The 27941-nt window shown below is 44.4% G+C and overlaps 1 protein-coding gene across 1 annotated transcript; it reads right to left on the reverse strand.

The window, feature by feature from the left end:
* On the reverse strand, positions 1–27941 carry CUNH13orf46 (chromosome unknown C13orf46 homolog). The gene is made up of 8 exons (XM_023733551.1): positions 27752–27941; positions 19329–19380; positions 17288–17459; positions 17146–17193; positions 16020–16067; positions 14658–14725; positions 7960–8041; positions 1–122 (listed from the first exon to the last, which is right to left on the reverse strand). The coding sequence occupies exons 1-7, from the start codon at positions 27939–27941 to the stop codon at positions 7975–7977; spliced, it is 645 nt and encodes a 214-aa protein (XP_023589319.1). The 3' UTR covers positions 1–122; positions 7960–7974.

Below are 27941 nucleotides of genomic sequence, written 5' to 3' on the forward strand. Positions count from 1 at the left end.
CTAGCTTGTCCTTTAGTGAATAATCAGATGAAGAGCTAAAACTCTGTAATAGTGATGAACCATCATGCTGGCCTCTTTCTTTCTTCTGTTAAAGATCTCTGATGGTGCGTTACTTTCTGGGACTGAAAAAAGAGAAAAAGAGACGCTTAAAAAGAAGTTGTGCTAAGAATTAGCCACTAGGCGGCTCTGTTGATCAATTTATTGCCACACTCCTATACTTTCTTTCATTATTGAGAGTTTACTAAACCAATTTATCTAATAGGGAGAGAAGGTCATTTGTTATGTAAGAAGCATTTCTTTTATATTATTTTTCATGAAGGGTAATAGGAAAAGACTCTAAAAATCAGCAGCAACTACAACAAAAAATGTTCAAGTTAGCATACAAAGCATGGAAACCCCTCTATGTCCCTAGCAGCTGAGCAGGGGTGGCTGGTGACTTTCTGCTAAAAGCTGTCATCCTAACAAGTACCTCACATTCCTCTGCAAACAAATATCTCCGAACCTTTTATGCAGGCTCATCTCCCAACCTCCTGGCTGTGCGACCTAGAGTAAGTTACTTAATCTCTTTGCTCCTTAGTTTCCTCGTCTATAAAATGGGAATAATAATACCCATTGCCTTCAAGCTGATTCCAACTCATAGCAACCCTGTAAGACAGAGTAGAACTACTCCATAGGGTTTCCAAGGAGTGGCTGGTGAATTCGAACTGCCGACCTTTTGGTTAGCAGCCGAGTTCTTAACCACTAGGCACCAGGGCTCCTGGGATAATAATAGAACCTATAATAAAAGATCCCTTGGAGGTGCAAACTGTTTGTGCCGGACTACTAACCTAAAGGTTGGCAGTTCGAACCTACCCAAGTGGCATCATGAAAGAAAGTCCTGGCAATCTGCTTCTGTAAAGATCGCAGCCACTGAAAACCCTATGGAGCAGTTCTACTCTGTAACATATGGGAATGGGTAATAACAATAGAACAATAGGGTTGTTGTGAGAATTAATGAATTAAGATATTTAGAACTGCTTAGGACAGCATTTGTTGCACAGTAAAGGTTTTTACTCCCTCTATTGTAATTATCTTGCTTTTCTTGCTCTTACTCTACAAGGCTTCGCCTTCCATCAGTCCAAACACCACCCAGCTTTGAGGCAGGTGTCCATTGTGCAATATTTGCACATCAAGCTTATTCACAGAGTTGTGCTATCTGGGAGCTGTAGTACATCCATGCAACAGTGGATCATATTAATTGAAAATCATTTCTTATAGTGATTTAATTTTTACAAAACTACATGCAAATAAATCGAAATGTAATGACTGTCTGTCTGTCTTCCCCTCAAGAGGGCAGGGGTTTTTTTTTTTTTTTAGGTGAAGGTTTACAGAGGAAGTTAGTTTCCCATTCAATAGTTTATAACAAATTGTTCCACACATAGGTTGCAGTGCCCGCAATGTGGCAGCACTCTTGCCATTACCACCCTGAGTTCCCTGTTTCCATTCGTCTGGTTTACCCGCTCCCTCCTGCCTTCTCATCTTTGCTTTTGGGGATATGTTGTCCTTTTGGTCTCATGTAGATTATTGTTCTAAGGAGCATTTTCCTCGCACCTGTTGTTGTTTATTTATAGGCCTGTCTATTATGGGGCTAAAAGGTGATCTCCAGGAATGACTTCAATTCCAAGTTAGAAGGGTATCCAAGGGCTATGGTCTCGAGGGTTCCTCCAGTCTCTCTCAGACCAGTACATTTGGTCTTTTTTATGAATTTGAATCTTGTTCTACTTTTTTCCCCCCACTCTAACCAGGACCTTCTATTGTGATCCTACTCAGAGCAGTCAGTAGTGGTAGCCATGCACCATCTAGTTCTTCTGGTCTGAGACTGGTGGAGGCTGCGGTTCCTCTGGTCCATTAGTCCTTTGGACTGATTGTTTCCCTGAGCCTTTGGTTTTCTTCAGTCTCCTTTGCTCCAGATGGAGAGAGTCCATTAGTTGTATCTTAGATGGTCACTCACGAGCTTTTAAGACCCCAGACACTACTCACCAAAGTAGGATGTAGAACGTTTTCCTTATGAACTATGTTATGCCAATTGACCTAGATGTCCCCCAGGACTATGCTCTTTAGCCCTCAAGCCCGGTAACTCAGTCCCACAAGTGTTTGGTTATGTCTAGGTTTTTTCCATGACTGTGCCCCCTGTGTGCTGTATTATGTATATGAATATACATGCAGCACATACAAATATCTATGTAAAAATATCCACAGCCAAACCTATATATGCACGTGGGTATATTCCCATATGCCCTCCCACACCTATTCAGCTTACATATCTACCTATGTATCCACTCATAAATTATTGTTTGCTATTATGTTGTTGCAGGACTGTGTATGGTATAGTATTTACTGTCGTTGCCTTTTATTTTTGTGTACCTCTCAGTGTCTTCCCTTGCCTTGGTTGTGTTGTACTGACTTCCCCCATATTGTGTACTGCCTTTCTCTTCACCAAAGTTAACACGTATCTACTCTCTAGTTAGTGATTTTCCCTCCCTCCCCCTCTCATCCTTGGTAACCATCAAAAATGTTGCTTTCTGTGTGTAAACCTTTTCTTGACTATAATAGTGGTCTCATACAATATTTGTCCTTTTGTGACTGATTTATTTCACTCGGCATAATATCCTCCTAATTCATCCATGTGTGAGATGTTTTGCAGATTCACAATTATTCTTTATTGCTGTGTAGTATTCCATTGTGTGTATGTACCACATTTTGTTTATCCATTCATCCATCGATCGGCACTTAGGTTGTTTCCATTTTTTGCTGTTGTGAATAATGCTGCAGTGAACATGGGTGTGCATATGTCTATTCATGTCACTGCTCTTATTTCTCTAGGATATATATTCCTAGGAGTGGGATTGCTGGATCATATGGCTTTTCTATTTCTAGCTTTTTAAGGAAGCACCATATGGTTTTCCATAGTGGTTGTACCATTTTACATTCCCACTAGCAGTGTATGAGATTTCCAATCTCACCACAACCTCGCCAGCATTTGTTGTTTTCTTCTGTTTTTTTTTTTTTTTTTTTTAAATCAGTGTCATTGTTGCCAGGGTGAGATGGTATCTCATTGCAGTTTTGGTTTGTACCTCTCTATTGGCTAATGATCATGAGCATCTCTTCATGTGTTTGTTAGCTGCCTGAACGTCTTCTTGGGTGAAGTGTCTGTTCATGTCCTTTGCCCATTTTTAAATTGTGTTGTTTGTCTTTTTGTTGCTGAGGTGTTGAAGTTTTCTAGAAATTTTAGAGATTAGAGAGGGGAGAAATTTTGATCACTGCTCTAACACATACAAACGTGCATGGCACATGGTAGGTGTTATTGAATGAATGAATGATATTGGGGAAATGCTTGTAATATAGTGATAAATTTGTAAAGTAAATATCAATTTTGTTAAAAAAAATTATCTGTACATGTGTATGTGGTGTCCCTGATATACTACAAATTATTAATCCTCTGCTGTTAACTGAAAGGTTGACAGTTTGAGTCCACCCAGAGGTGCCTTAGAAGAAAAGCCTGGCAATCTACTTACAAGAAATCAGCCATTGAAAACTCTATGGAGAGGTTGAATTGGTAAATACTGTATTATACATATTTTACAACAACAACAAAGAGCAGCTGCTGAGGCTGCTTGTGTAGAGCTAAACCCCTCATGGGATTTGTTTTCCTGGTTCAGAGATTTAGGGGCATGGTTTCATGGGACATCCCAGTCAATTGGTCTAATATTGTTTTTAGTTTCTGTTCTACCTCCTGGCTTGTTGCGTAGGGCCTGGGTCTTAAAAGCTTGCAGTGGTCATCCAAGGTACAACAACCGGCCTCTATTCACCTGGAGCAGCAGAGGAAGAAGGAGAGGCAGCAATCAAAGGAGGAAATGGAATACGTGTCTAATTGGCTCCATGAACAACTGCCTCCTTTGCCATGAGCCCTGAAGAACTTAGAAAGGTTAGAGATGGATGGTGCCCGGCTACCATTACAGAACATTTTGATCAAAGATTCTATGGAAGAATCTTGATCAAAAGCATGTAAAATGTAGAAAAGAATTTAAAAATCTCATGGAATTCAGACTTTCTGGAGCCAATGAGGCTAGATGATCCCTGAAACTATTGCCCTGAGATAACCTTTAAAACTTAAAATCATAACTATCCCCTGAGTATTCTTTAAACCAAACAATAGTTTAGCTTAATTAGTAAAGAATGTCTGCCTTGAGCATTGTGCTCTTCTAAAGAATTATCTGTATGGGAGCAAATTGACAACAGCAACTTGAAAGGTTAGACAAAAAGTTCAGGTGGCAGTGAGTTTATCTTAATAGTGGCGGAATGATTTGGAGAAGGACAGCGGAAACGGTTACACAACTTAAAATGTAATCCATGTCACTGATTCATCCATGCAAGAATTGTTTCATTGGCGTATGTTTTGCTGTATATATTTTCACCAAAACAAAAAACTCTATGTAGCACAGTTCTGCTCTAATACACGGGGTCACCATGAGTCAGAATCCATATACCATATTTTTATGCAAATAACATGTGCCTTCTGTGTTTGTTTGCCAGTTATGCCCTCCCCCCACGAGGTATCTTTGTAAGCATACTAAACACTATGCTAATTTTCTTACAGCAACATGTACGTACGTATACATACACACACACACATATATGTAGCTAGGCATCTATATATATGTAGAGAGAGACACTCAAAAGAAATACATGAAAATTCTAACTGATAATCTGCAGGTAATGAAATGGGGAGTGTCTAAATACCTTTTATTGTTTCTGCAATTACCTACAATGGAAATGTCTATAAAATTTGGAGAAGGGGATAACACGACTGAAAAGAATGAGCAAGAGGCATTGCAATAGAACGTTCTGGGCGCCTTGGGGACGGAGACACATGAAGATGTAATGTGAGTTGCTGTCACAGAGGCGTCGGTGCTGGAGATAGGCTGAGCCCGGCCCCTGGCACTGAGGCCTTGAATACTGTGCAGTTGAATTTCCCCAGTCCAGCTCAGGGCTGTCTTCCCAGGCCAAGCCAGCTCTGGGGACTCTGGAGCCGCTCAAGAGCTGGGTAGTCTTTCCCCTGCCTTGGGAGGGCTAGAGATGCTGAAGATGCACAGAGAGGCCCTGTCTGCCTCTTTCACTTACTGGTGTCTGAATTGGTGGGGGACGGCAGCAGGGACCAAGAAGGAAATTGAGTCAAGCCTGAAGCCTGGGGTGATGGGGACCACCACCTGGGGCCAGACTGCAGCCTCACCACAGTTCTTTATAGGGCCAAGCCTCTGTTTGGGGCAGAAAACACCAGCAGGGTGAACCTGCGTCAGTGCCCATCCCTAGGACTAAACTGCGGGACCCTGGAGGGCAGGGAGCTGCTGTGTTAGAGCCGGTCTTGGCTCCTGATAACCCTGAGGGGCGAGTGGATATGAGGTTACTCACGGGCAGCCTGTGGTAACTTGGCTTTCACGCTTTCCCTAAATTTAAACAGTCATCTGACTCCCCTGCTTTCCTTCTGGCGGGCCAGTGGCGCTCTGACATGGAGCTCTGTGCTGGGCCTTTGCAGAGTGAACGGCCTTGGCTCTCAGCCACCGCCTAAAACTGTGCCATTGAGGAAATGCCCCTGGCTGAGCCTCCGTCCACTGCCTACACCCAAACACAGCAACACAACTATACTAAATCCACAGTGCTCACTGGGGTCACTCACTTATATCCAAAGGTTCTCAGGTTTGAGGCTTCATTTTCCCTATTGCCTTCGAAGAAAACAAATAGTTCAGCTGCAACTATATTCACTAGTATTGAATTAACTACTGTTATTGCTCTTTTTTGCTGCATACACAGATTTCCAAAAAGTCATTTCCTATCTTTTCCAAAGACTTGAAGACGCCTGTTCCATTCCTCCTTTATCTCACTGAGGCCAGGTTCTTGTCTCCACACTGGTATGGCAGTGACTTCGTGAAAATATTGTCATTCTTCCATTCCGACTGGTTGACAGCCCCTGCCCCAGGGATCCCTGAGTTCAGTTCCCACATCAGCATCCCAGAGCCCTCCCTCAGGCACCCCTAAGATCCAGCGACAAAGGGGTTAATACCTGGCACAGCACTGATTTTCCAGAGCCAAGACAGCTCAAAGACCTCCACCCAACTTCATAGGTCCGTTAGAATTTGCTGGGGCTCATGCCTGCCCAACTGTTAAACACTTGGAATATCACTCTAGGAACTGGCCCGTTTCAATGATGGAGAAGAGAGGGTGGGCTACAGCAGGGGCTGAAGTTCACATTCCACAAGCTCGTGAGGACCTCTGGCATGGGGCAGAACTGCTCTGCTCAGTCAGGTCTCAGCCTGTGGCTCTGAGGCAGGGCCCAGGCAGGAGTGCCCCAGAATTGCAGTTTAGAACAAGCAAGATGGTGGAACATTCTCCCACACAGTCCCAAGAATTTCATCCTGGCTTCCCTGGTCACCACCTCTGCTGCAGCAGATGAACCTGACAGCTCAAGACGTTCAGAGCAGCAGAGGCAAATATCACTACTGTTGCGGCTGCCCGCAGCTGCCTGCCCTCCTATAGACAGCGCCCTCTGGATTCTAACCGGGCCGTCGTTTCTACCCCGAGGACTGGCCTGGGGTAGGGTTGTGGCCCGAAGTCCTTGCTCTCTCTTGAACGGGCAATATAGTTGCTTCTACTCCTTCATTTATTTATTCATTCATTCCACAAACATCAATGACTTACAGAAATCTCTTTCACAAGAGCTGGCCCTTCAACCAACACTTCCATTTCCTACCTCCTGGCACCACGGCGGCAATGTGTTCCTACTTCTGACTCCAGAGAGGAGCTCTGTCCTCTGCAATTTTTTTCTAGGTATTTACAGTATCTATTCGAGTAGGCCTGTCTCTGGGTGGTGCAAATGGTGAAGCACTTGGCTCCTAACCAAAAGGCTGGCAGTTCAAATCCACCTAGAGTCTCCTTGGAAGAAAGCCCTGCGATACACTCCCGAAAGATCACAGCCATTGAAAACCGCATAGAGCAGTTCTGCTCGATGCACATGGGGTTGCCATGAGTCGGACTAGACTCAACAGCAGCTAGTTTTAATTTTCTTTACGCTGTCATGCTTTGGAGCCCTGGTGGCACAGTGGTTAAGAGCTCGGCTGTTTACCAAAAGGTCAGCAGTTCGAATCCACCAGCCGCTCCTTGGAAACGCTATGGGGCAGTTCTACTCTGTCCTATTGGGTCGCTATTAGTCGAAATCGACTTGATGGCAACGGGTGTGGCTTTGTTTTTGGTATCATGCTTTGCTATCAGATGCTGTCATCTACTATATGACCTATGAAAGGCTAAGTAATCATTATGTTTGGTTTTTGAGTTAACAATTAGTTCCCCATGTTACCATTTCATGTATCAAAAAGACATAAGAGACAAAGATGAAATTCCTCGAGCTAGGCTGAGAAAGGGGAAAATATTTGGTTAACTTAGTCATCTTATCTTTTAAAAAATCACATTGTATCACTGAATGGGACATGTAAAAATTGTTGAATTGGCAAATATTTTTACCAAAAAAAAAGGTAACATTATCACTGACCCAGCAGTCCAAAGATGTCTAAATATCATTCACACCTGGTATCTCCATGTGGCACCCCCATGCATCCTCACCCCTTGAACAGGTTTGGATGGCATTTTCTCAGGGGCCCGGAGGTCTAGGTACTCTGTTCCAGAGTATCTCTAGAATTAAATGATTGTGTGTGTCCTTCATTCCTCCCAGGTCTGAGACAGAAACAGACACCTTGGTTGTTGGCCGGATGGAAAGGGTCTTGGGCAGAACCCAATGAGAATGAGAGAAAGGTTAAGGATCAAAGGAATGGCCTAACCCCCTCTTTAGTCTTCTAGTTCCATCCCAACTCCCCCGATCCCCTTTCTGTTAAAAGCTCATTAAGGCTCCATGCTTCTCCAGGTTCCAATTACCTTCTCCCTGGGTGGCTATGCACTTTGCTTTGTCTTCTTTTTGGTTGAGTATGGAATACAGCATACCCAGCTGGTCCTTGCCCTGGAGGCCAAAGGGAAAGAAGATAGGTAATGAGAAAGGGGAGATTCCTCAGCCTGAGTAGCCCATGACCTACTCTCTTGACGGTGCCTTAACAACAGAGCCCGGGGACCCTGTTGGCAGGACCTCCCCAGCCTCTGCTAGACTTCATTTCATCAAGCTCATGGAAAGTCAAGGACTTGCCAGCTGGAGACACCTTTAGCGTTTTGCATACAAAATCAGATCCTGCACAAAGCCAGGCTTTCTTCCGGGTCAGGTGCCTGATTTCTCTTTAGCCCACCTGCATGTCCCTTGGCCTTTGGCCTTAGAAAGCATGAACCAGAAGGGACCCACTAAGAGACAGATGGAGCCAAATCCTTCATCTGAGAGATGGAGAACTGAGACTCAGACTGGAGAAGCCTCAACCCCAAAGTCACACTATTGTCAAGTAGCAGAGATAATTTCCCAATTCCCAGTCCTGTACCATTTCTGAAACATCCTCCTCTCCCTCACACGGCCTGTGTTTATTTTCTCTGTGGTGTGGTCTCTGGAATTTTCTATTTCCAACCAAGGCTGCCCCTCGGATGAGGTAATGACCCTCTAGTTCCCTTCACAGGAATCATCATGGCTCCAGAGCTAACCAACTGGCTAACAAATGGGCAGCTACATCGCAAGTGCCAAGATACCCACAATCTAAAGGCAGCCCTAATGGCAAGGCCTGGAAAGGGAATTTTTAACAGCTCTGAAGAAAACTGAGATTGTAAGTGAATAGCAGAGTGGGGCAGATAGATAAGCTGGGGAAACAGAACCCTGCTGTCAGGCATCTGTAGAGGGCCAGGGTCTGCATGGAGAGGCTCCCTGCCAGCTGTAGATGCCCGTCCCTTCCTGCAGTGCTATCTCCATCTGCCAAGGGCTTGTGCTCTGGCGCTGGACCTGACTGGCAGGCTTTCTGACACAGCTGCAGCTCCAAGCTGGTGGAAGCCCAGCACCTCCTAAGGAAATATCTCATAGCAGCCAGCTTCTCTTCAAAGGGGGCATAAGGGGTTGATCTCAGAAGGTTCAAGAAGCCAGAGCCACTGGCTCCTGCCACTTTAGGGTTATATAACCAGATCATTTGCATTAAAAGGTATTTCCTCAAATATCAAATAAATTCTACAATTGAATGGAAAAATGAGATAAAGCAATCATGTCTGGACACAGACAATTTGCTATATTTCTCATTTCCAGAGAGGATGGTGGGAAACCCCGGTGACATAGTGGTTAAGAGTTTGGCTGCTAACCAAGAGGTTGGCTGTTCAGATTCACCAGCTGTTCGTTGGAAACCCTATTGGGCAGTTCTACTCTGTCTGATAGAGTCACTATGAGTCAGAATTGACTCCACTGCAAGGGGTTTTTGGTTTTAGAGAGGATGGTGAAGTTCAAGGCAATATTCTCAAAACAGGAGGCCAGGTTTTGGTGATGGATTTTTAGGGAGTGAATCTCTCTGACTCTTATGTCATACTAAGTCTTCAAAGCTGGTAGTTAAAAGCAGACCCTCAAAATCCTACATGACCCAAGTTTATTATAAACCCAACAAAGGATTGGAAAGCAATGAGAGGTGTCAATGATTTTGCCTGTCTTTATACACAGACTCATAGATTTCTGGCTTTTAAAATGAAAGACACTATAAATGGCAGCTGGCAATCCCCTGGCAAGGTGCTCCATCAACCAGGCATTTGGCTTCCAACAGTAAAAGCAAAATAGGAAAACTCTGCCTCATTGACAGTGACCACAGTTATGTAACAGCTACGGGAAGAACTGCATAGTAGGAATAGCAGTCTAACATCCATCAGGCTATTTTTACCAAAGAACCAAGTAACCAGAGCCCTGGAAGAGCTGGAGGAAGAGGACTGGGAAAAGGTGCTGAGAGGAGCAGACAGAAGGGAAGAGGAACAAGTAGAAGGACTGGAAGTTAGAGGAGGATAGATGCAAACTGCCTTTTGCAGACTGCATTGGAAAGAGCACCGGTTTGGGACAGAGAGTCCTCGGAGCAAATCTGTTTCCCTACTTAACTGTGTGACCTTGGCAATCGACTTCAACCCAACAGCAAAAATGCGGACTGAGATCTCTCCTGCTGAGTCATGAGGAGTTTATGAGCTAATACATGTGAGAATGACTGGTGTAGAGTATGTGCTTGGTGGATGTTTATTTTCCTTTGTTGTTAAGCAGTGTGATCTTGGATAAAGCCATCTGATTTCTTGGCACCTTAGATTTCTCTTACGTAAAATAAAAAGGCACACTTAGCAAAATGTGTGTGACAGGAAATTAGCAATGTTAGAAGTACGTAAGATCAGAGCAGGAAGGCTCAAGGAGAAGGCTTCTCTACTTTTCTTTGACATGTTTCTATTGTAGCTGGTGATTGAATGTGGCTTTATATATTACCCCTGAACTTCTGCTAAGGCCCAAAGTCAAGGACAAAAGAAGTTGGGCGATTCCGGAGACAGCCCTACTATATCCACCAACACACTCCACAAACCCTCGATTAATGTAAGCAGAGGACTGCAGGAAGTGAAGGTGTTGCCCAGGCAAGAGGCTACTTAAAGCCAGGTGACATGTGCACCTTGGAATTTGGGGTCAGTTTGAATCTACAACTGATGCTCACTTCTTATCTGGAAATTTTAGTATGCAGAAGGCCCCAAGGATGGTCCTCACTAGCAGGGCCTGAGGGAAAAGGCTTTCCTGGAAAGAATATAAAGGCAATCCCCACCCCATCCCAGTCTTCCATGGCCCTTGGAGTGAGCCCAGGAGGACCTCAGGGGTTCCTGTGGCTCAATGCAAGGAGCATGGGAGTTAGCAGAGAGACATGGGCACTAGGGTACCCAAGAACACTGACCAAGTAATGGGCTCCCCCACATGGAGAAGGGCTTTGGGGCAGGTATTGCTGGGAGATGTTCAGTGTCAGAGTTGGCTGGGGTGAAACTGGATGGGTGAAACTGGATATTCCCTCAAGAAAACCACACACCCAACCATGAGGACGTGCCCACATCAGCAGAGCCCACTAGCATCAGATGGATCCAGAGCAAAGCCAGAGTCCCCCTCCTTGCCACTGACGTGCAGTCAGTCAAGATGATCTTGTTCCCTTATCCCCGTTCCTTGCACACCAACTCTGGAAGAGTCAGCACCAAGAAGATGGAGGTGAGAAGCCTCACGTCTCTCTCCAGTCCGCCCATTCACTCCAAGCAGCTAGAATTCACCCTGAGAAATGGAAGAAGAGGCACTTGCATCTGCGATGAAACTATATTTTGAAAGAGCAAGACTAAGTCTCAATTACTGGAATGCAGTTGTTCTAGCAACTAAAAGTGACGAAAAGTTACAGAGTCAAAGCAAGACATCGTTAAAGGGACTGCTTCCCAGAGGGAAGATGGGATTTGGTGTAATGATGTTGGGATAGTTTATTTGAGGCAGTAAAACACTGTCCTCCCAACCAGCAGACTGTCCTCTGAGCAGTGATGGGGGCGGGGATGGTGTGAATACAATTCTGTCAAGGAACCCTGAGGGGAGGCAGCATGGCTCAGAGGAAAGAGCCATGTCCCAAGGTCTGGGGTTGAGACCTGCCCCTGCCATTTCTGTGCTGTGTGACCTTCAGCAAGTTACTAAAACTCAGTTTCTTCATCTACAAAATGGACACACCAATGATATCTGTCACCTCCAAGGTCACAAGGTCCTAACCAAAAAAAACCCAAACCTGTTGCTGTGTTGAGTCGATTCCAACTCATAGCGACCCTATAGAACAGAGTAGAACTGCCCCAAAGGGTTTCCAAGGAGCAGCTGGTGGATTCGAACTGCCGACCTTTTGGTTAGCAGCCAAACTCTTAACCACTGTGCCACCAGGGCTCCCACAGGGTCCTAGTGAGGGTCTAACTGAGACAAAGTATTGAAAAAACATCTGTAAATTACAGAGTGTTTTCTAAATATAAGCTATGACTCCTGGCTCATGTGCCTCTCAGTGTGAATGAAAATTTCCAAGAGCTTCTGTTTCCTGTGACCAGACACGCTTCCTGTCTGTCGAGGAAGCGGGATCTCAATGGAAAGGAGAGCTGAGACATGAGAGGGATTGTAGAGACCATGAGAGCCTCAGATACTGGGATTGCCCAGTCCTCAGATCAGAAAACAAATCAAGCTGTATCCGGTCTGGCCTGATTCATCACATTCTCCATGAAAGGAAATGTCATCATGTCCATTCAGAAGAGAATAAAGAAAACAAAGCTTCGCTTAGAAAAGACCTACTGATTTTAGACCTAGATTTGAGAGTGTGACAGAACAATCCTGATATTTTGTAAAATCATATGTGGCCTTGCAATGTAAGTAGAGATCGAAATAGATGTGGGAATTTTGGGGTGGGATGGAATGAAACTTCCTCACAGAATTTCTCTCCTCCAATACACAACAAACTGAAGAAAAGGTAGTAAAATAACAACAACAAGTCATCAACAGCTGCAAACTAAGCAAAGCAGTATAGCCTAATACTATAAATGTTCAAAGCTGGTAATCTAGAAAAAATAGCAAGTATGGAATGATCCCATTTTTATAAGCCCATTTGCCTGTGTATCCACTGACCTATCCTTGGTTCTCTATAGATACAGTAGGCCGTCCGTATTGTGGGTTCTGTATCTGCGGATTCAACCAACCTTGGATTGAAAATATTCAGAAAAAAGAATTCCAGAAAATTCCAAAAAGCAAAACTTGAATTTGCTGCGTGCCAAGCACTACACCGAATCCATGCGAATGAAGTGATGTGTTGGCATACCCTGCTGTAGCCTCCCACCATTTCACAGATCCTCAGTCTCTCTCCAACACTCATTGTTTGAGCGTTGTTCGCCTCGGGTCTGCTGTGTACTATGTAGTTAGGCCTAGGATGGCTGCGTCTGTACTGAACATGTACAGACTTTTGTTTGTCATTATTCCTTAAACAATACAGTATAACAACTATTTAGATAGCATTTACATTGTATTAGGTATTTATAAGTAATCTAGAGATGATTTAAAGTATATGGGAGAATGTGAGTAGGTTATATGCAAATACTATTTGTATAAAGGACATTTTATATAAAGGACTTGAGCATCTGCAGATTTTGGTATCCATGAGGGTTCCTAGAACCAATCCCCCATAGATGTAGAGGAATGACTGAATACATATTGAAAATGATATGTACTTAGTGTTAGCTATCATTATTTCTAAGAGATGGGATGTAGGGTGATTTTGAATTTTTTTTCCCTTTGTTGTGCTAGTCTACACCAAGTTATTTAAAATGATCATGTATCACTTTTACATAATCAATAGAGTGTTTTGTTTTTCTTTTAAAAAATCTCCAAATAAATATGACAAGATACTAATAGTTGTTAATTCTGGGTGGTAGGAATTTGGATAACTGCTACTTTCTTCTATGTACTTCTCTGTATTGTTTAAAATAAGACAAAATAGATACATGGGCTCCTTCAGTGCCTGGCTCCCAACACCCTTCTTTATGGCCTTGGAGACCTCAGGGCCTCAGGAAGTCTTGGCCTTTTGCTGGCCCAACTCAATCTCCACCCCAAACAGGATGTAGGTAGAGTCAGGAAAAAAGTATCCTCCCTAACTTGAGTACTGGCTCGTCCCCAGCCCTGTGCCTATACCCAGTTGCCCCTGGTTCATCCCCAACCCCATGCCTGTGCCCAGTTGCTCCAGGGAGCCCCGTCATGAGAATGGCCTACTTTGCAGACACTGGCTGTTATGGATTGAATTGTGTCACCCAAAAATATGTGTTGTAAGTCCTTAACCTCTATGCTTGTGGTTATAATCGCATTTGGGAATGGGTTGTCTTTGTTATGTTAATGGGGCAGGGTTAGTGTAGGGTATGTCTTGAGTCAATCCCTTTTGAGATATGAAAGAGGTTAAACAAGCAACGGAGCAAGCAGGGATGGGGAAAGAGAGATGCCAAGCCACATGAAGATCGCCCAGGAGCAGAAGCTCAGAAAAGACAAGGACCTTCCTTTAGAGCCGTCAGAGAGAGGAAGTCTTCCCCTAGAGATGGCACCTTGAATTTGGACTTCTAGCCTCCTAAACTATGAGAAAGTAAATTTCTGTTTGTTAAAGCCATCCACTTGTGGTATTTCTGTTATAGTAGCACTAGATGACTAAGACACCAGCCACATGAGAGGAGTTGTCCCACTGCCTGGCAGGGAGGAGAGTCTGTGATCTCCACTGCTAAAAACCCAAACTGGAGAAGCTGGCACAGCTCACATGGGTTACACCTTGCTCTTCACCTTCTTTCTTTCTTCCCCTTCTCTCCCTCCCTTATATTCCAGCCATTTTGTTAGCTGATGGGATAAGGAAACACAATCTGGCTAATGGGGTGAGGTAAGATTCATGACTAAAGCCTGTCTTGTCTGAGTTATCCCTGAGCCTTTGGGAAAGCTAGACACCCTTTTGCCTGCTTCATAGCCCCTCTTCCAGCCACTATAAATGCTTAGTTGTCCACACGAGCCCAGTAAGAAGAGGAGAAGCCAAGTTGGCTCACGTTCTTCCCTCCATGCATAAGACACTGTAGGCCTACCAGAACCTATGGTAGAGAAAATGAACTCCACCCCCACCACAAAGTGTAAATCTAGAAGCATCACTCACTCATCTTCAGACAAATCTCCAGTGTCCATTTGGGACCGTTTCTCTTCTTTCACAGCACATGCAACTACCTATGGGGAAGAACAGGAGCAGTTCAGGGACAGGGAACAGGGAGTGAGGGTCAGAGCCCAAGAATCAGACTCAGACATGGACATGGAGCTCACAGAGAGCTGCCTTGGCCTTGAGCTTCCTCCCCCTAAGGGAGGCACTGTTGAGTGGAATATTCCAGTTAGGGAACCCTGACGGAGAAACTGGAGCCCTGGTGGCGCAGTGGTTGAGAGCTATGGCTGCTAACCAAAAAGATCAGCAGTTTGAATCCACCAGTTGCTCCTTGGAAACATTTTGGGGCAGTTCTACTCTGTCCTATAGGGTCTCTATGAGTTGGAGTTGACTCGATGGCAATGGGACGGAGAAACTAGACCCTTGATTTGGGCCTCCATGGCCCCTGAATTGTAAATTAGAGATCTGTAAATTGGGAAGCCTGGGATCCTGAGTCCTGACTCTGCCACTGGCTTTCTAACCCTTTCAGTCATTAGAAAACATGGTGCATCTGTATCTAGCTCTGTAGGATGAGTTAATAATCTACTGTCTTTAGTTTATTCATGTTCTGAGGGGAAAAGAGATAGTAAGTACAGCCTATTTGGAAAAAACTGACCTCCAGGCAGAAGCTTAAACTTGTCAAGAGAGAACTTCAAAAGACCTCCAAAAAAATGAATGCCCACTATAGCAAAGAATCAGAGGAAGAGAATTCTAAAATATTTGTGTTGGAAGGGTCTCAACAGACCATTGAGTCCAATCTCTTCTTTTCATAGATGATGATGATAATAGCTAACACTTGGTGTTTTCTGTGTACCAACCACTGTTCTGAGTGTTTTACAACTCAACCCTGTGATGAAGGTACTACCGTGAGGCTCATTGTATGGATGAGAGAACAGAGGCACAGGGAGGTGTGATGACTTATTGGAGCATTTACTGGCAGAGCTGAACGTGGAGCCAGGTCTCTCAGTTCCCAGGCTTCTGCCCTTTCCACCACTCCAGCATGATCCTACAAGAGGCCCTTGGGGCCAGTGGGCACCCTGAGGGTAGGTCCAGGAACTAGAGTCTCAGATGGTGCAGGTTGTAGTGGGAGAGGACAAAGAAGGGCAGCAGCGTTCCATCCCCTTCTCTCCCTACCACGGTCAGTCCTGGCCACCACAGAGCTCTCTTGGAGTTGGCTGGCTATGGGTCTCTGTCTCACCCCCCAACACATGTGTTACTGGGCAACAGCACATTCCCAGGAAAAGCCTCTCAATCCCAGCCTGGACAGCACAAGCACTTTCCCCAGTAGGTGGCTTGACTTCCTTTGTCTGACGGTTTTGTCTTTACCTCCTCAGCATGGTCTCCCAGATCAATGTCAACAAATGTAGATGGTTTCTGTGAATGGAAGCCAAAGAGGTATGGGTGATGAGCTTTGGTGACAGTAGGGAAGAAAGCAGACTTCATGGGAGAGGCATGGGGGCCACCTGGGTCTGGGTGATCACCACTAGGCTCATTAGACACTGACAATGTTTAGTGGGAAGCTCCTAGAAGTCCAGGTAAAGACTAATGGCAAAGTAGAGAGTGATGTGTCCATGGGACCTGCTCTGGCAGAAGAACAGGAGGGAGGAATATGGTCTCTGACTCCTCCCTACTCCATCTGTCATCAGGTCCCTTAGAACCCAGAGGGTCTCCTCCATTTGTGTCTTCTGAGAACCAGAGCTTCTAGGTGGCAGCTCAATGCCCAGAGCTGGGATAGCCCCTCCATTCCCATCCCAGGCCTGCTCAGTTGGGCTGAACTTGGAGACTTCCTCCAAAAACCTACCTGTGGGGCAAGCTTTCCACCAAGCTCCTACTTAGGACGTTAGTGGCCTGAGCAGCTCAGTGCATCGCTAACTGAGAATCTTGGCTCAGCTCACAATGTGTTTTTAATGGTAGCATTTTTGTCAACACTAGTGGAAGAGAGATATTTGGGGATAGGTAAGGGACTTCTCAGAATGCCTGGAATCACACTAAGGATGATCTATTGCCAGTCCTGGCTTCCTGGTAAAAAATGTGTCCCGCTATGTCACCATTCCCTACGCCCTTGGGAAGGGAAATAAAAACCACCTTCCTTCATGAAGTGCCCTGATGTATCTATGTGTCTACAGCAACACATCAGGGCATGAGGCTCTGGGAGTGTTTTTCTGGGTCAAGGTCAAGCTGAGTGTCACCTCCCTTCATGATTCCACATACCCTTAGCAACTGCACTGTTTGGTAAGCTGGGATTTGGATGCCCCAGGGATCAGGCCAAAGCAGTATGGAACTTGACACCTGAAGCTTCTCTAGGGATAGAGCTTGGTCCAGTTCCACAGGATGTGCCCTGCTGAGATGACCCCCTAAGATCACGTGTCCACAGCAAGCTCTTGTGGGGCAGGACTTTTGCCTGGACAAGCCTCCCCATCTTACTTCTATTACTAAAGCAAAAAGTTCTTGCCTCTATTCCCGGAAGCTCATCTAGCTTTGTGGATGCCAGCTTCTGTTCCTGTAAACCAAAAGAAGACCAAAGAGGTAAATAAAGATGAGACTCTAACATAAGGGAATAAAAGTGGTTAGATACTAAACAAACATTGCCTGACCTTGGCCTCCTTAGTGCCTTTGTCTGTGTCTCCTTCTTCCTCCTGTTCCTCCTTGGCACTGGCCTCTAAGTTACTCTTTTCAACCTCTGGTCCCACTTTTTCATCATCATGGTCCAGCTTTGCAAGGGCTTCCCAATTCTTTTCCTTCTTGCTTTCCTCTAGGTTTGTCTGACTATAGAAGAAGTGGACAGGAATGGCATGGAATAGACGTCATGAGGAGGCAGTTTTAATCCAATGTCTGTTCTTCCTCTTGATGCTTATTTTCCCTGTGCTGGGGGTTGGGAATCTCTGGGACCAGCACTTGAGCCTGTGATGATGACCTTATGTTGGTATTTGTTGTTGTTGTGTGCCCTTGAGTCAATTCCAACTCATAGTGACCCCATGTGACAGAGTAGAACTCTCTATAGGGTTTCCTAGACTGTGATCCTTATGGGATAGCAGATCACCAGGTCGTTTCTCCTGTGGAGCTGCTAGTGTGTTCGAACCACTGACCTTTTTGTTAGCAGCTGAGTGCTTAACCATTGCTACACCAGGTCTACTTTATGATGGTGTAACCAAAGCAAACTAAACCAAACCGAACCTATTGCTGTGGAGTTGGTTTTGACTCATAGCGACCTTCCTGCTTCCCTTTGGTGACCCTCTTTGTTGGAGAAACTTACCCTGGACAAATATACTGCCCAATTCTGAACTGGTGACTAATTTATAGCCAACTAGTGCTTATTTCAAAAAGCAATGCCCAACTTTGCTCATAGAACCAAAACCTGGCAAGAAAGTGTGCTCACCCTTGAAGCAGATACACAACTCAATCCAAATGGATACCAAGCGGAACCATGTTTGGGTGGGGTCTGTGGCTGGTTCTGCTGTTACTCATAGAAAACTGGGTGACACCCTGCTCCCACCAGCAGTTTGTTTGCTGTGCCTGGGAGCAAGAGGAAAGTATGACAAGGCAAAGATGGTAGGGGACTTCTCCCAGCATCACCACTAGGGCTGACTTTTGGATGGTAGCTGGCTCTTGAATTGGTCAACATGAGCACACAGTACAGCAGTACCACCATAAAGGTGTGGGGTCTTCCCTGCTCAACACTGTCCTTTACTGGAGGCCATCACCTTCTTTAAACTCTTCAGGGAAGGGATTCTCCATGTTGGTTCATACTTTCTCCTCTGACACATGAGTACTTAACTCACTTTATCCACTGAGTGTAATTTTGATGATTTTTTGGTGACAAATTCCCTTCTTGGTCTCTAGCCGAAAGGAACCATTTGTAAACAAGAGTGACTTATGTCCTGTGTGGTTTGCCCAGGATGCTAGTGAATCGTTTCAGTTAGTATTTGAGAAAAAATCTTGGGTAATTCAATGACTTCTAAGTCCTTCCTAATGGTAGAGGGTGGGTGGTTGGGGAGAGCAGACCCAGGAGGTAGAGAGAGAAGCGGATGAGGGAAGTTGAACATGCTGAGTAATGCTAGTGAGAGGTGAGACCTTGGCAGAACGAAAAGACGAAAGCACCTTCAGTGAGGCACTCTCTGGCTAGGTTGCTCCCCTACCCTTCCCTCTTAAAAAAAAAAAAAATTTGCTGATTTGGTTATATTTATAGTGGTGCACATCAAAATCTTCCCCAACAAACGAGCCCTCTGGTGAGCCCTCATGGTCTGTTAGAGTGAGACAACCCTTCTTTTCTGAGGAGAGTTTGTGTCAGGTTGTTTTCTGAGACCGTGAGTGAACACCAGCTCTAAGACTTTCAGCACAAGGCACAGCTAGACGGGGATTGCCCCAGGACAGCGGTGGGAGGGAGTGGTAGTTCATTCACAGCACTGAGAACCATCTTAGGGCCATCCTGTTTCCATGACGACACCTTTCTCTAGATAAAAAGAACTTCTCAAACCCCTCCTGTCTGAGCTCTCAAGGGCTCCTTTGGCACCCTCCTAAGTCTTGAACTAGATGACTGCCCTCACTGCCTATACCCACTGTTTCTAGCTGTCCTCACCGTTTTTAGCAAACTACCTGTATGCAGACCAAGCACTGGAAAACAAAATGCCCGCTTACCAGCTAGCATCTTCTGCGTCACTTCTTGAGTCTTTTCCCTGATCTTCAGATTCTGAGAAGAACAGAAGCAGTATTTGTCAGTGCCTTCACTACCTTAGTCTTAGTGTAAATGTCCTGGCAGGTTCCCTGGAGGAGCCTGGGGCTGGGGACCAAGGACTGGATTTTCTGAGTTCTTCCACAGCACAACCTGAAAGGATCTCCTTGGGCTACAGGTGCTAGGTTATATGGAGCCCCTGGCATGCTGGTGATGCTAAATTATCAATTAATGACTAATTTTTTATGGCTAAAGTATATTTTGATGTTTCATCTTGACAGTTTCTCCTCTCTCATCCCCGTGCCCCATGATGCTGCCCACTTCTATAATTTATTACCTTAGCACTTTACACAGCCCAGGCTTAAACCCACCCCCAAGCACATTGCTAGAGCTTCAGTACCTTCAAGCCTGTTCCACAGAGCCCTGGGGCCAGCAAAGCTCCCCTTGCATCCTTTAGGTGGTGTTTACAACCCTTACCACATCCCAGGGGCTCATGGAATGTTTCTGGAGGACTCATAAAAATAAAAAAATTAAAAAACCCATTGCCACTGAGTCAATCCTGACTCATAGCGACCCTGTAGGACAGAGTAGAAATGCCGCATAGGGTTTCCAAGGAGCAGCTAGTGGATTCGAACCAGGGCTCCAGTGTACATTCAGTATATTCAAATGCCTTTACAGTAAATGTTTCTTCAGGACTAGTGAGCCCTCTTGAAATTACTGTTGGTCTCACCAATTAACTGGAAACCCACAGCCGAAGCAGAACAGATGATATCCATGCTGTTCTATTCCCAGAGTCCCACCTCCCTCAGGTGAATGTCAGCCAATGGGGAAGGGGGCGTGTTCAAGTCCCAGGAAGGCAGCACTTGAATCTATAAGCAGTTTGTCCATGAAAATACCTTTGATTATTAATCCCTCCTGGTTCCTCTGAGGGTCATTGCCACGATGTTTTTTAGTACAGTCTTGGTTCCATGAAAAAGGAACACTTGCTAGCCAAGTAGTAAGGATTTTTATCCCAGGACATCCAGTCAGTTTATTGAAATTGCCTGAGGTTGAGGGAACTGGGAACACAAAAACAGTCTTCCAATCCCAGCCTCCCATTAAGTAACTGTTGTCAATAAACAACTAAGGTACAACTGCATTTTAATAATTTGGGCAGGAAAAAGCGCTTTCCCCATTAGCCACAACTGTTTCCCGTGATCAGAGGGAAGGAGACTACTGTTTACTTGTCTATTGTGTTCTAATGAAATGCAAACTTGTTCATGTCCAGGAAGTTTGCAAGCAGTATACCTTTTTTTTTTTTTAAATATTTGTTGTTGTTGTTGAAAGTATACACAGCAGTGCCTACAGCAATCCAACAATTTCTCCATGTGCACTTCATGCCATTGATTTCGTTCTTCAAGTTGTGCAACAATTCTCACCCTCTTTTTGCAAACTCTTCCTCCCACATTAACATAAACTCATTGCCGCCTAAGCTTCCTATATCTAACCTTTCAAGTTGCTGTCGTCAATTTGATCCCACATAGATAGCTCTTTGAAAGAGTACAATGTCAAGGCAGAGATTCTTGACTAATTATGCAAAAGCAATGAGCATGATTTTCTGAGGGTAAGTTACACAATAGGTGATTTTCCTAAGTGTTTTTTTAGGATCTAAGAATGATCCTCTGTGTGGTGAGGAGTTAAGATCACCTGAAACTCTAGGTAGCCTCATAAAGGTAGCCCCGCAGGAGTGGAGTGGTGGTGGTGGTACATTCTGCAGTTCTTTAGAGACTTTTCAGAACTTGTGAGCTCTCAAGATGTCCCTTAGGGAGAAAAGGCAGGAGGGCTTGACATCTTAGTCTCAACCTCAGATAAGGAGGAACCGAATGTTTTTGAATCAATGGTTTTCTAGCAGGGATTGTAAAATTAACTTCTTTTAGAAAATCTTCAGCAGCCCCCTAGCAGCATATATGTATATGTGTGTGTGTGTGTTTTGGAAAACACATCAAACCTTGCTCTTCTCTATCAAATGTATGTGGCAAGAAATAAAGAGTCAATGAAAGGAGAGATGTAATTTTTCTTTGCTTCAAAGCATTGTAGAAAACACCCTACCCTGTCCATCCCCCAAGATGCATCTTATATGAGAAAGTAAAAATTATTAATGTTTATTAAGTGTTTAAGGGCTTTACGCTTTTTCTAAGAAAGATCCTACACTTACCTGGGTTCCAGGTATGTTGAGGTGATGACTCCTAAAGGGTTAAGCTGAGAAATATTTGAAAAGGCAGAGAGTTTTTCTGGAGTGTTTGAAAGTGTGGCACTTATGAGCTATGCAATATATTAGGAGAAAGATGGGGAAATACGATGTTCAGAAATTTTGCTATACTGTAAACCCATTGCTTTTGAGTTGATTCTGACTCATAGCAACCCTATAGGACAGAGTAGAACTGCCGCACAGAGTTTCCAAGCAGCACCTGGTGGATTCAAACTGCCGACCTTTTGGTTAGCATCCATAGCTCTTAACCACTACACCATCAGGGTTTCCTGCTATATTATAGGAATAGAATATTTCCTTTGCTGCCCTTCTTCAACTAAGATTTAAATTATTTTCAAACCTTTTATGGGTTATTTTCTTTTGAATGTGAAATCATGATGAGACAGCCCCATTAGGAAACCCAGCTTTATCTGGTTTACACTCTTAAGTCCAAAGAGATCCTGAGAGGTCTAGGATTGTGCAGTGATAATGCCAGGGATGAAACCGAGTAGAAGTGAAAGATGTAGCAGGTGTAGGTCTGGTGAATGGGCCTTAGAGAGTTCTCTTGGCAGTTATGTAAGTACTCAGAAAACATAAAAGGAGCTATGCTGGCTGGAGAAAGAGAAACAAAATAGTTACCAAGACTTTGTAACTACAGTTGATTCTGTGATATGGTGGGGGATGAGAGGAAGGCTCAGAGGCCACGAGACAGCCAATGTCATAAGTCTGACAGTGCTTATCAACTGAGAGAGCTTCATTACAACTTTGTCAACACAAGTCTGAGCGTGTATCTACCTTGCCTAAAGATTTTGACAGATCCCTTTCATCTCAACCCCTCAGCATGGAATATAAAACTCAAGCTCCCCACCTAGCCTCTTCAGATCTCCTCCCTCATACTTTAAGCATTAGCAATTCCCTCACTCATTTATTCAACTGTTACTGAGCGCTATGAAAGAAAGAGCAGGTTCCCCTAGAGAGAACCATTTGTTGTTTTTGTTAGTTGCTGGCATGTCGGCCCCCAACTCACGGCGACCATATGCACAATGGGATCAGACCATTGTGATCCATAGGATTTTCACTGGCTGATTTTCAGCAGTAGATCACCAGGCTTTTCTTCCTAGTTCATCTTAGTCTGGAAGCTCTGCTGAAATCTGTTCAGCAACATGAAAATCTCCGCCTACGGACAGGTGGTGGCTGTGCGTTCACTGTTGTTGTTTTTGTTAGGTGTTATCAAGTTGGTTCCGACTCATAGTGACCCTATGTACGACAGAACAAAACACTGTCCGATCCTGTGCCATCCTCACAATCAATGTTATGCTTAAGTCCATTGTTGCAGCAACTGTGTCGAACCATCTCATTGAGGATCTTCCTCTTTTTCACTGACCCTCCACTTTTACCAAGCATGCTGTCTTTCTTCAGGGACTGGTCCTTCCTGATAACATGTCCGAAGTACAAGAGACAAAGTCTTGTCATCCTTGCTTCCAAGGAGCATTCTTGTTGTACTTCTCCCAAGATAGATTTGTTCACTCATCTAGCAGTGCATGGTATATTCAATATTCTTTGCCAGCACCATAATTCAAAGGCATCAATTCTTCGTTTGCCTTCCTTATTCATTGTCCAGTTTTTACATACATATGTGGTGATTGAAAATACCATGGCTTGAGTTAGGCGCAACTTAGTCCTCAAAGTAGCATCTTTGCTTTTTAACACTTTAAAGAGGTTTTTTGCAGCAGATCCCCAGTGTGATGCATTGTTTGCTTTCTTGACTACTGCTTCCATGGGTGTTGATTGTGAATCCAACTAAAATGAAATCCTTGGCAACTTCAATCTTTTTTCCAGTTATCGTGATGTTGCTTATTGGTCCAGTTGTGAGGATTTTTTTTCTTTATGTTGAGGCACAATCCATACTGAAGGCTATAGTCTGATTTTCATCAGTAAGTGCTGCAAGTCCTCTTCACTTTCAGCAAGCAAGATTGTGTCATCTGCATAACACGGGTTATTAATGAGTCTTCCTCCAATCCTGATGTCATGTTCTTCTTCATATAGTCCAGCTTCTTGCATTGTTTGCTCAGCATACACATTGAATAAGTATGGTGAAAGGATACAACTCTAATGCACATCTTTCCTGACTTTAAACAGCACAATATCCCCTTGTTGTGTTCAAATGACTGCCTCTTGGTCTATGTACAGGTTCCGCATGAGCACAATTAAGTGTTCTGGAATTCCCGTTCTCTGGAATGTTATCCATAAGTTCTTACGATCCACGTAGTCAAATGCCTTTGCATAGTCAATAAAACACAGGTAAACATCTTCCTGGTATTCTCCGCTTTCAGCCAAGATCCATCTGACATCAGCAATGATCTTTCTCATTCCACATCCTCTTCTGAATCTGGTTTGAATTTCTGGCAGTTCCCTGTCAATGTACTGCTGCAACTGCTTTTGAATTACATGTAGCAAAATTTTACTTGTGTGTGATGTTAATGATATCTTAATGATGTTAATCAATATCTTGTTCAATAATTTCCACAATTCTGTTGGATCATCTTTCTTCAGAAAGGACACAAATATGGATCTCTTCCAGTTGGTTGGTCAGTCAGCTGTTCTCCAAACTTCTTGGCACGGACAAGTGGGCACCTCCAGTGTTGCAACCATTTGTTGTGAATTCCTGGAGCTTTGTTTTTTGCAAATGCCTTCAGTGCAGCTTGGACGTCTGCCTTCAGTACCATTGGTTCTTGATCATATGCTGCTTCTTGAAATGGTTGAACGTTGACCAATTTTTTTTGATACAATGACTCTGTATGTTTCTTCTATCTTCCTTTGATGCTTCCTGAATCATTCAATTTTTTGCCCCTGGAATCCTTCAGTATTGCAACTGGAGGCTTGCATTTTTTTGCTTCAGTTCTTTCAGCTTGAGAAAAGCTTAGCATGTTCTTCCCTTTTGGTTTTCTAACTCCAGGGCTTTGTACATTTCATTATAATACTTTATCTTCATGAGCCACCTTTTGAAATCTTCTGTTGAGCTCTTTTACTTCATTATTTCTTTCATTCACTTTAGCTACTCTATGTTCAAGTGCAAGTTTCAGAGCTGGTTCACTAGCCGCACCTTAATGCAGGTGGCATGGTGAGGGAAGTCTCTTTGAGGAAGTGATGTTTTAGCAGAAAGCTGAGTGATAAGTAAGACTGGCTCGGTAAAAAAAGAGGGGCAGACACTCCAGCAGTGGGAGTAGCGTGTGTAAATGCCTAGAATAGTTTGGTGCGGTGTCAAGGGTGTGAGGTGAGTTCAACATGGCCATTTATGGTTCTGGAACACAGTGGATTCTTGCTTCGGCTCTTGATGTTCCTCTCCTAGAACATCCCTCCAAGCTTGTATTCATTATCTCATTCATCTCCCAGTACTCAGTTCAGATGTCATATCCTGCAGAAACTGTCTCTGGCCACCCCCTCATGTCCCTGCACCCCCTCACCAGTAAGCTGATCACTCCCATTCTGCATGGCTTCTGTATCTTACCATGTTTTTATAATTTCAGTCATCTGTAGTCTATTCACATGAACATTTCCCTGACTTTGATGCCAATCACTATGTCTTATTCATCTCAGTATTTCTTTATATAAGCCAGTACCAAACTCAATAAATATGTAAGGAGGGAAGAAATAAATCCATTGACAATATGAGTTAATTTGGCAAGGCAACTTTGACTCTTCTGATTTGAAGTTGTGGAAACCAAGGCTTACAGTGTTTAAGCAATTCTTCCCCAGGTCCCGTGGCTGATAAGTAAAATAACTGATGGCTGGCCCTTCTGGCTTTCCTACCGACAATATCACAGCTGCCTTGTGGGTAAGTAAGGCCACAGAGCTATAAGGGGAGATTGAACATATACAAGGAACATGTGGTCTGGAAACCCACTTTGAGGGTCCTAGTGCCTCGAAGGGAGTCATGTGCATGAATGTGGAGGTCCTTGCCAAGCTTGGTAGTACAATATGCTGTATGCAAGTCCAGTTTCCCTTCAGTATCTCCTCACTCCCATCTCTCCTCTGGTTTAGGGGAAATCCAATAGGTGCTAGATGGGAAATGTTTAGGAATTGTGGGAATTTAGCCTTTCCTCCAACTTCTAACACCTTCAGTCCCAAACTTTTGGATGACTCAGTGGCTAGGCATTATTGAATTTTGAGACATGCTCCTTCATCCCTACTTAAAACCCCCTGTCATGGATTGAATCATGTCCCCCAAAAATATGTATCAACTTCGTCAGGCCCTGATTCCCAGTATTGTGTGGTTGTCCTCCATTTTGTGATTTTCCTATGTGTTATAAATCACAATCTTGGCCTGAGGTTAAAGAGAGTTAGGATGGGATGTAACACTCTTGCTTAGGTCACATCCCCTATCCAATGTAAAGGGAGTTTCCCTGGGGCATGGCCTGCACCACCTTTTATCTTACAACAGATAAAAGGAAAGGAAAGCAAGCAGAGAGTGGAGACCTCATACCACCAAGAAAGAAGCAGCGGGAGCAGGGTTCGTCCTTCAGACCCAGGTTCCTACGCGGAGAAGCTCCTAGTCCAGGGGAAGACTGATGAGAAGAACCTTCCTCCAGAGCCGACAGAGAGAGAAAGCCTTCCCCTGGAGCGGACACCCTGAATTTGGACTTCTAGCCTACTAGACTCTGAGAAAATAAATTTCTCTTTGTTAAAGCCGTCCACTTGTGGTATTTCTGTTATAATAACAGCACTAGAAGACTAAGACACTCCCAAAAGAAACATAAATTAGAGCTATTGCCAAGTTAATTCCCTCTTTTGAGAACTTGGCAAATCTTGAGGAAATCAGAGAAGTCATGGCTGTGCTGGAGGGTTTAATGGTGATGGAGGTGGTTGGAAGAGCAATACAACTGCTCGTGTGACACGAAGGCCCAGCCCTCCATCTCTCAAGCCCTGTTCTTCTCCTTACACAACAGATCTCTGGATTTTTACACCACTATCTCTTAAAATCGCCCCTAACGCTTGAACATACATACATACATACATACACGTGGCTGTCCAGTCCGTTCCGACTCACAAGGACCCTATAGACCAGAGTAGAACAGCCCCATAAGGTTTCCAAGGAATGGCTGGTGGATTTGAACTGCCAATCTTTTGGTTAGCAACTGACCTCTTAACCACTGTGCCACCAGCAAGCCATATTTCCCACTTATTGTGTGAGAACCTCATAAGGGGAGGTTTGCTGGTGTGGAACCTTTCACGGTTAACGGGGACCCCAAGAAACCAAAAATGATGAAGGCAGCCTTTAGCACTACAGCCCCAGGCAAATGACTGAATTAACCAATTCCATGTTTCTATTTCTCAGCTGACTCAAGGACCAGTTGTTCCAGAAAAAGTGCTTTGAAATGCTTAACTGGAGGGAGAGCCTGTATTAATATTCATGGTATAGTTCTGTCAGATGGGCTAGGATGTTTTAAATACCAATCCCCACTTTAACCCACAAGATGGCCCTATCTGACATATTTAGAAATATACTAGAGTGTCAAACACTGCCTGATGTAGGGTATAAACCTATATACACTTTTTACAATTTAAAAACCGTATTAGTGTCAAGCATTATTACAGGCTGGTACCAACTGCCAAGAATTCACTGGTAAGTCATGGGGGCCCTTGGAAATTCCACAGTAGTTAGCTGCAGAGGAATTGAGGCTTGCCTCAAAGGCACAATTATAACCCCCAGGGCTCAATATAAGTCCAAGAAACTTCAGGAGTTTGAGGACAGACTTGGACCTCAGGTGACTAAATGATGTCTTTGTAGGGTTGCCCTATGTCTCCACCTTTTGTGTCTGTCTCTCCTCTCATACTATTCTGCTTGGCTTCAACAGAGCTTCCTAACTGGGTCACCCACCAATGGGCCATGGGTGTGCCTGAGATATTGGCCCCTGCTCTCAAGTTGGCCTGGCTGGAGCCCCCAGGCTGGTCCTGTCACCTCCAGGTGAGAAGTGACTCCTCACTTGCTTACCTCAGTGTGCACAGTGAGCTGTTTGGGAGGTGCTGACCTATAAATGTCTTATCTTTGGCCATTAGAATTTTCAGCAAAGGGGCAGTGGGAGCTAGGAGGAGTCCCCAGCAGGTTCCTTCCTTTGCCTGGCAGAGCATGGATGCCCTCAAAACAAGAGACCACTTTCTTACCTAACTCGTTCTGTGGCTTCTTGATGTGGCTCGGAGGGTCCCCCTTCTGGTGTAAGCCACCCATACTTCTGCTCCTCTGAAGTTCAGCTGCTTCGTTGGCCACTTTGAGATGTCCAGATGCCATTCCCAAAGGATTGGCTCCAGGGATGGGCCGGTGCCTCCTGTACACAGATGAGGTATCCTTCTCCAT

This window comes from Trichechus manatus, unplaced genomic scaffold (assembly GCF_000243295.1).
Source record: "Trichechus manatus latirostris isolate Lorelei unplaced genomic scaffold, TriManLat1.0 scaffold00004, whole genome shotgun sequence".
Taxonomy (NCBI): Eukaryota; Metazoa; Chordata; class Mammalia; order Sirenia; family Trichechidae; genus Trichechus; species Trichechus manatus.

Coding starts and splice junctions, on each gene's coding strand:
- CUNH13orf46 (XM_023733551.1), bottom strand. CDS start 27,941: ATGGAGAAGGATACCTCATCTGTGTACAGGAGGCACCGGCCCATCCCT. Junction 17,460..19,328: donor GACGCAGAAGATGCTAGCTG/GTAAGCGGGCAT, acceptor CTTCTTCTATAG/TCAGACAAACCTAGAGGAAA. Junction 16,068..17,145: donor ATGAGCTTCCGGGAATAGAG/GCAAGAACTTTT, acceptor TTCCATTCACAG/AAACCATCTACATTTGTTGA.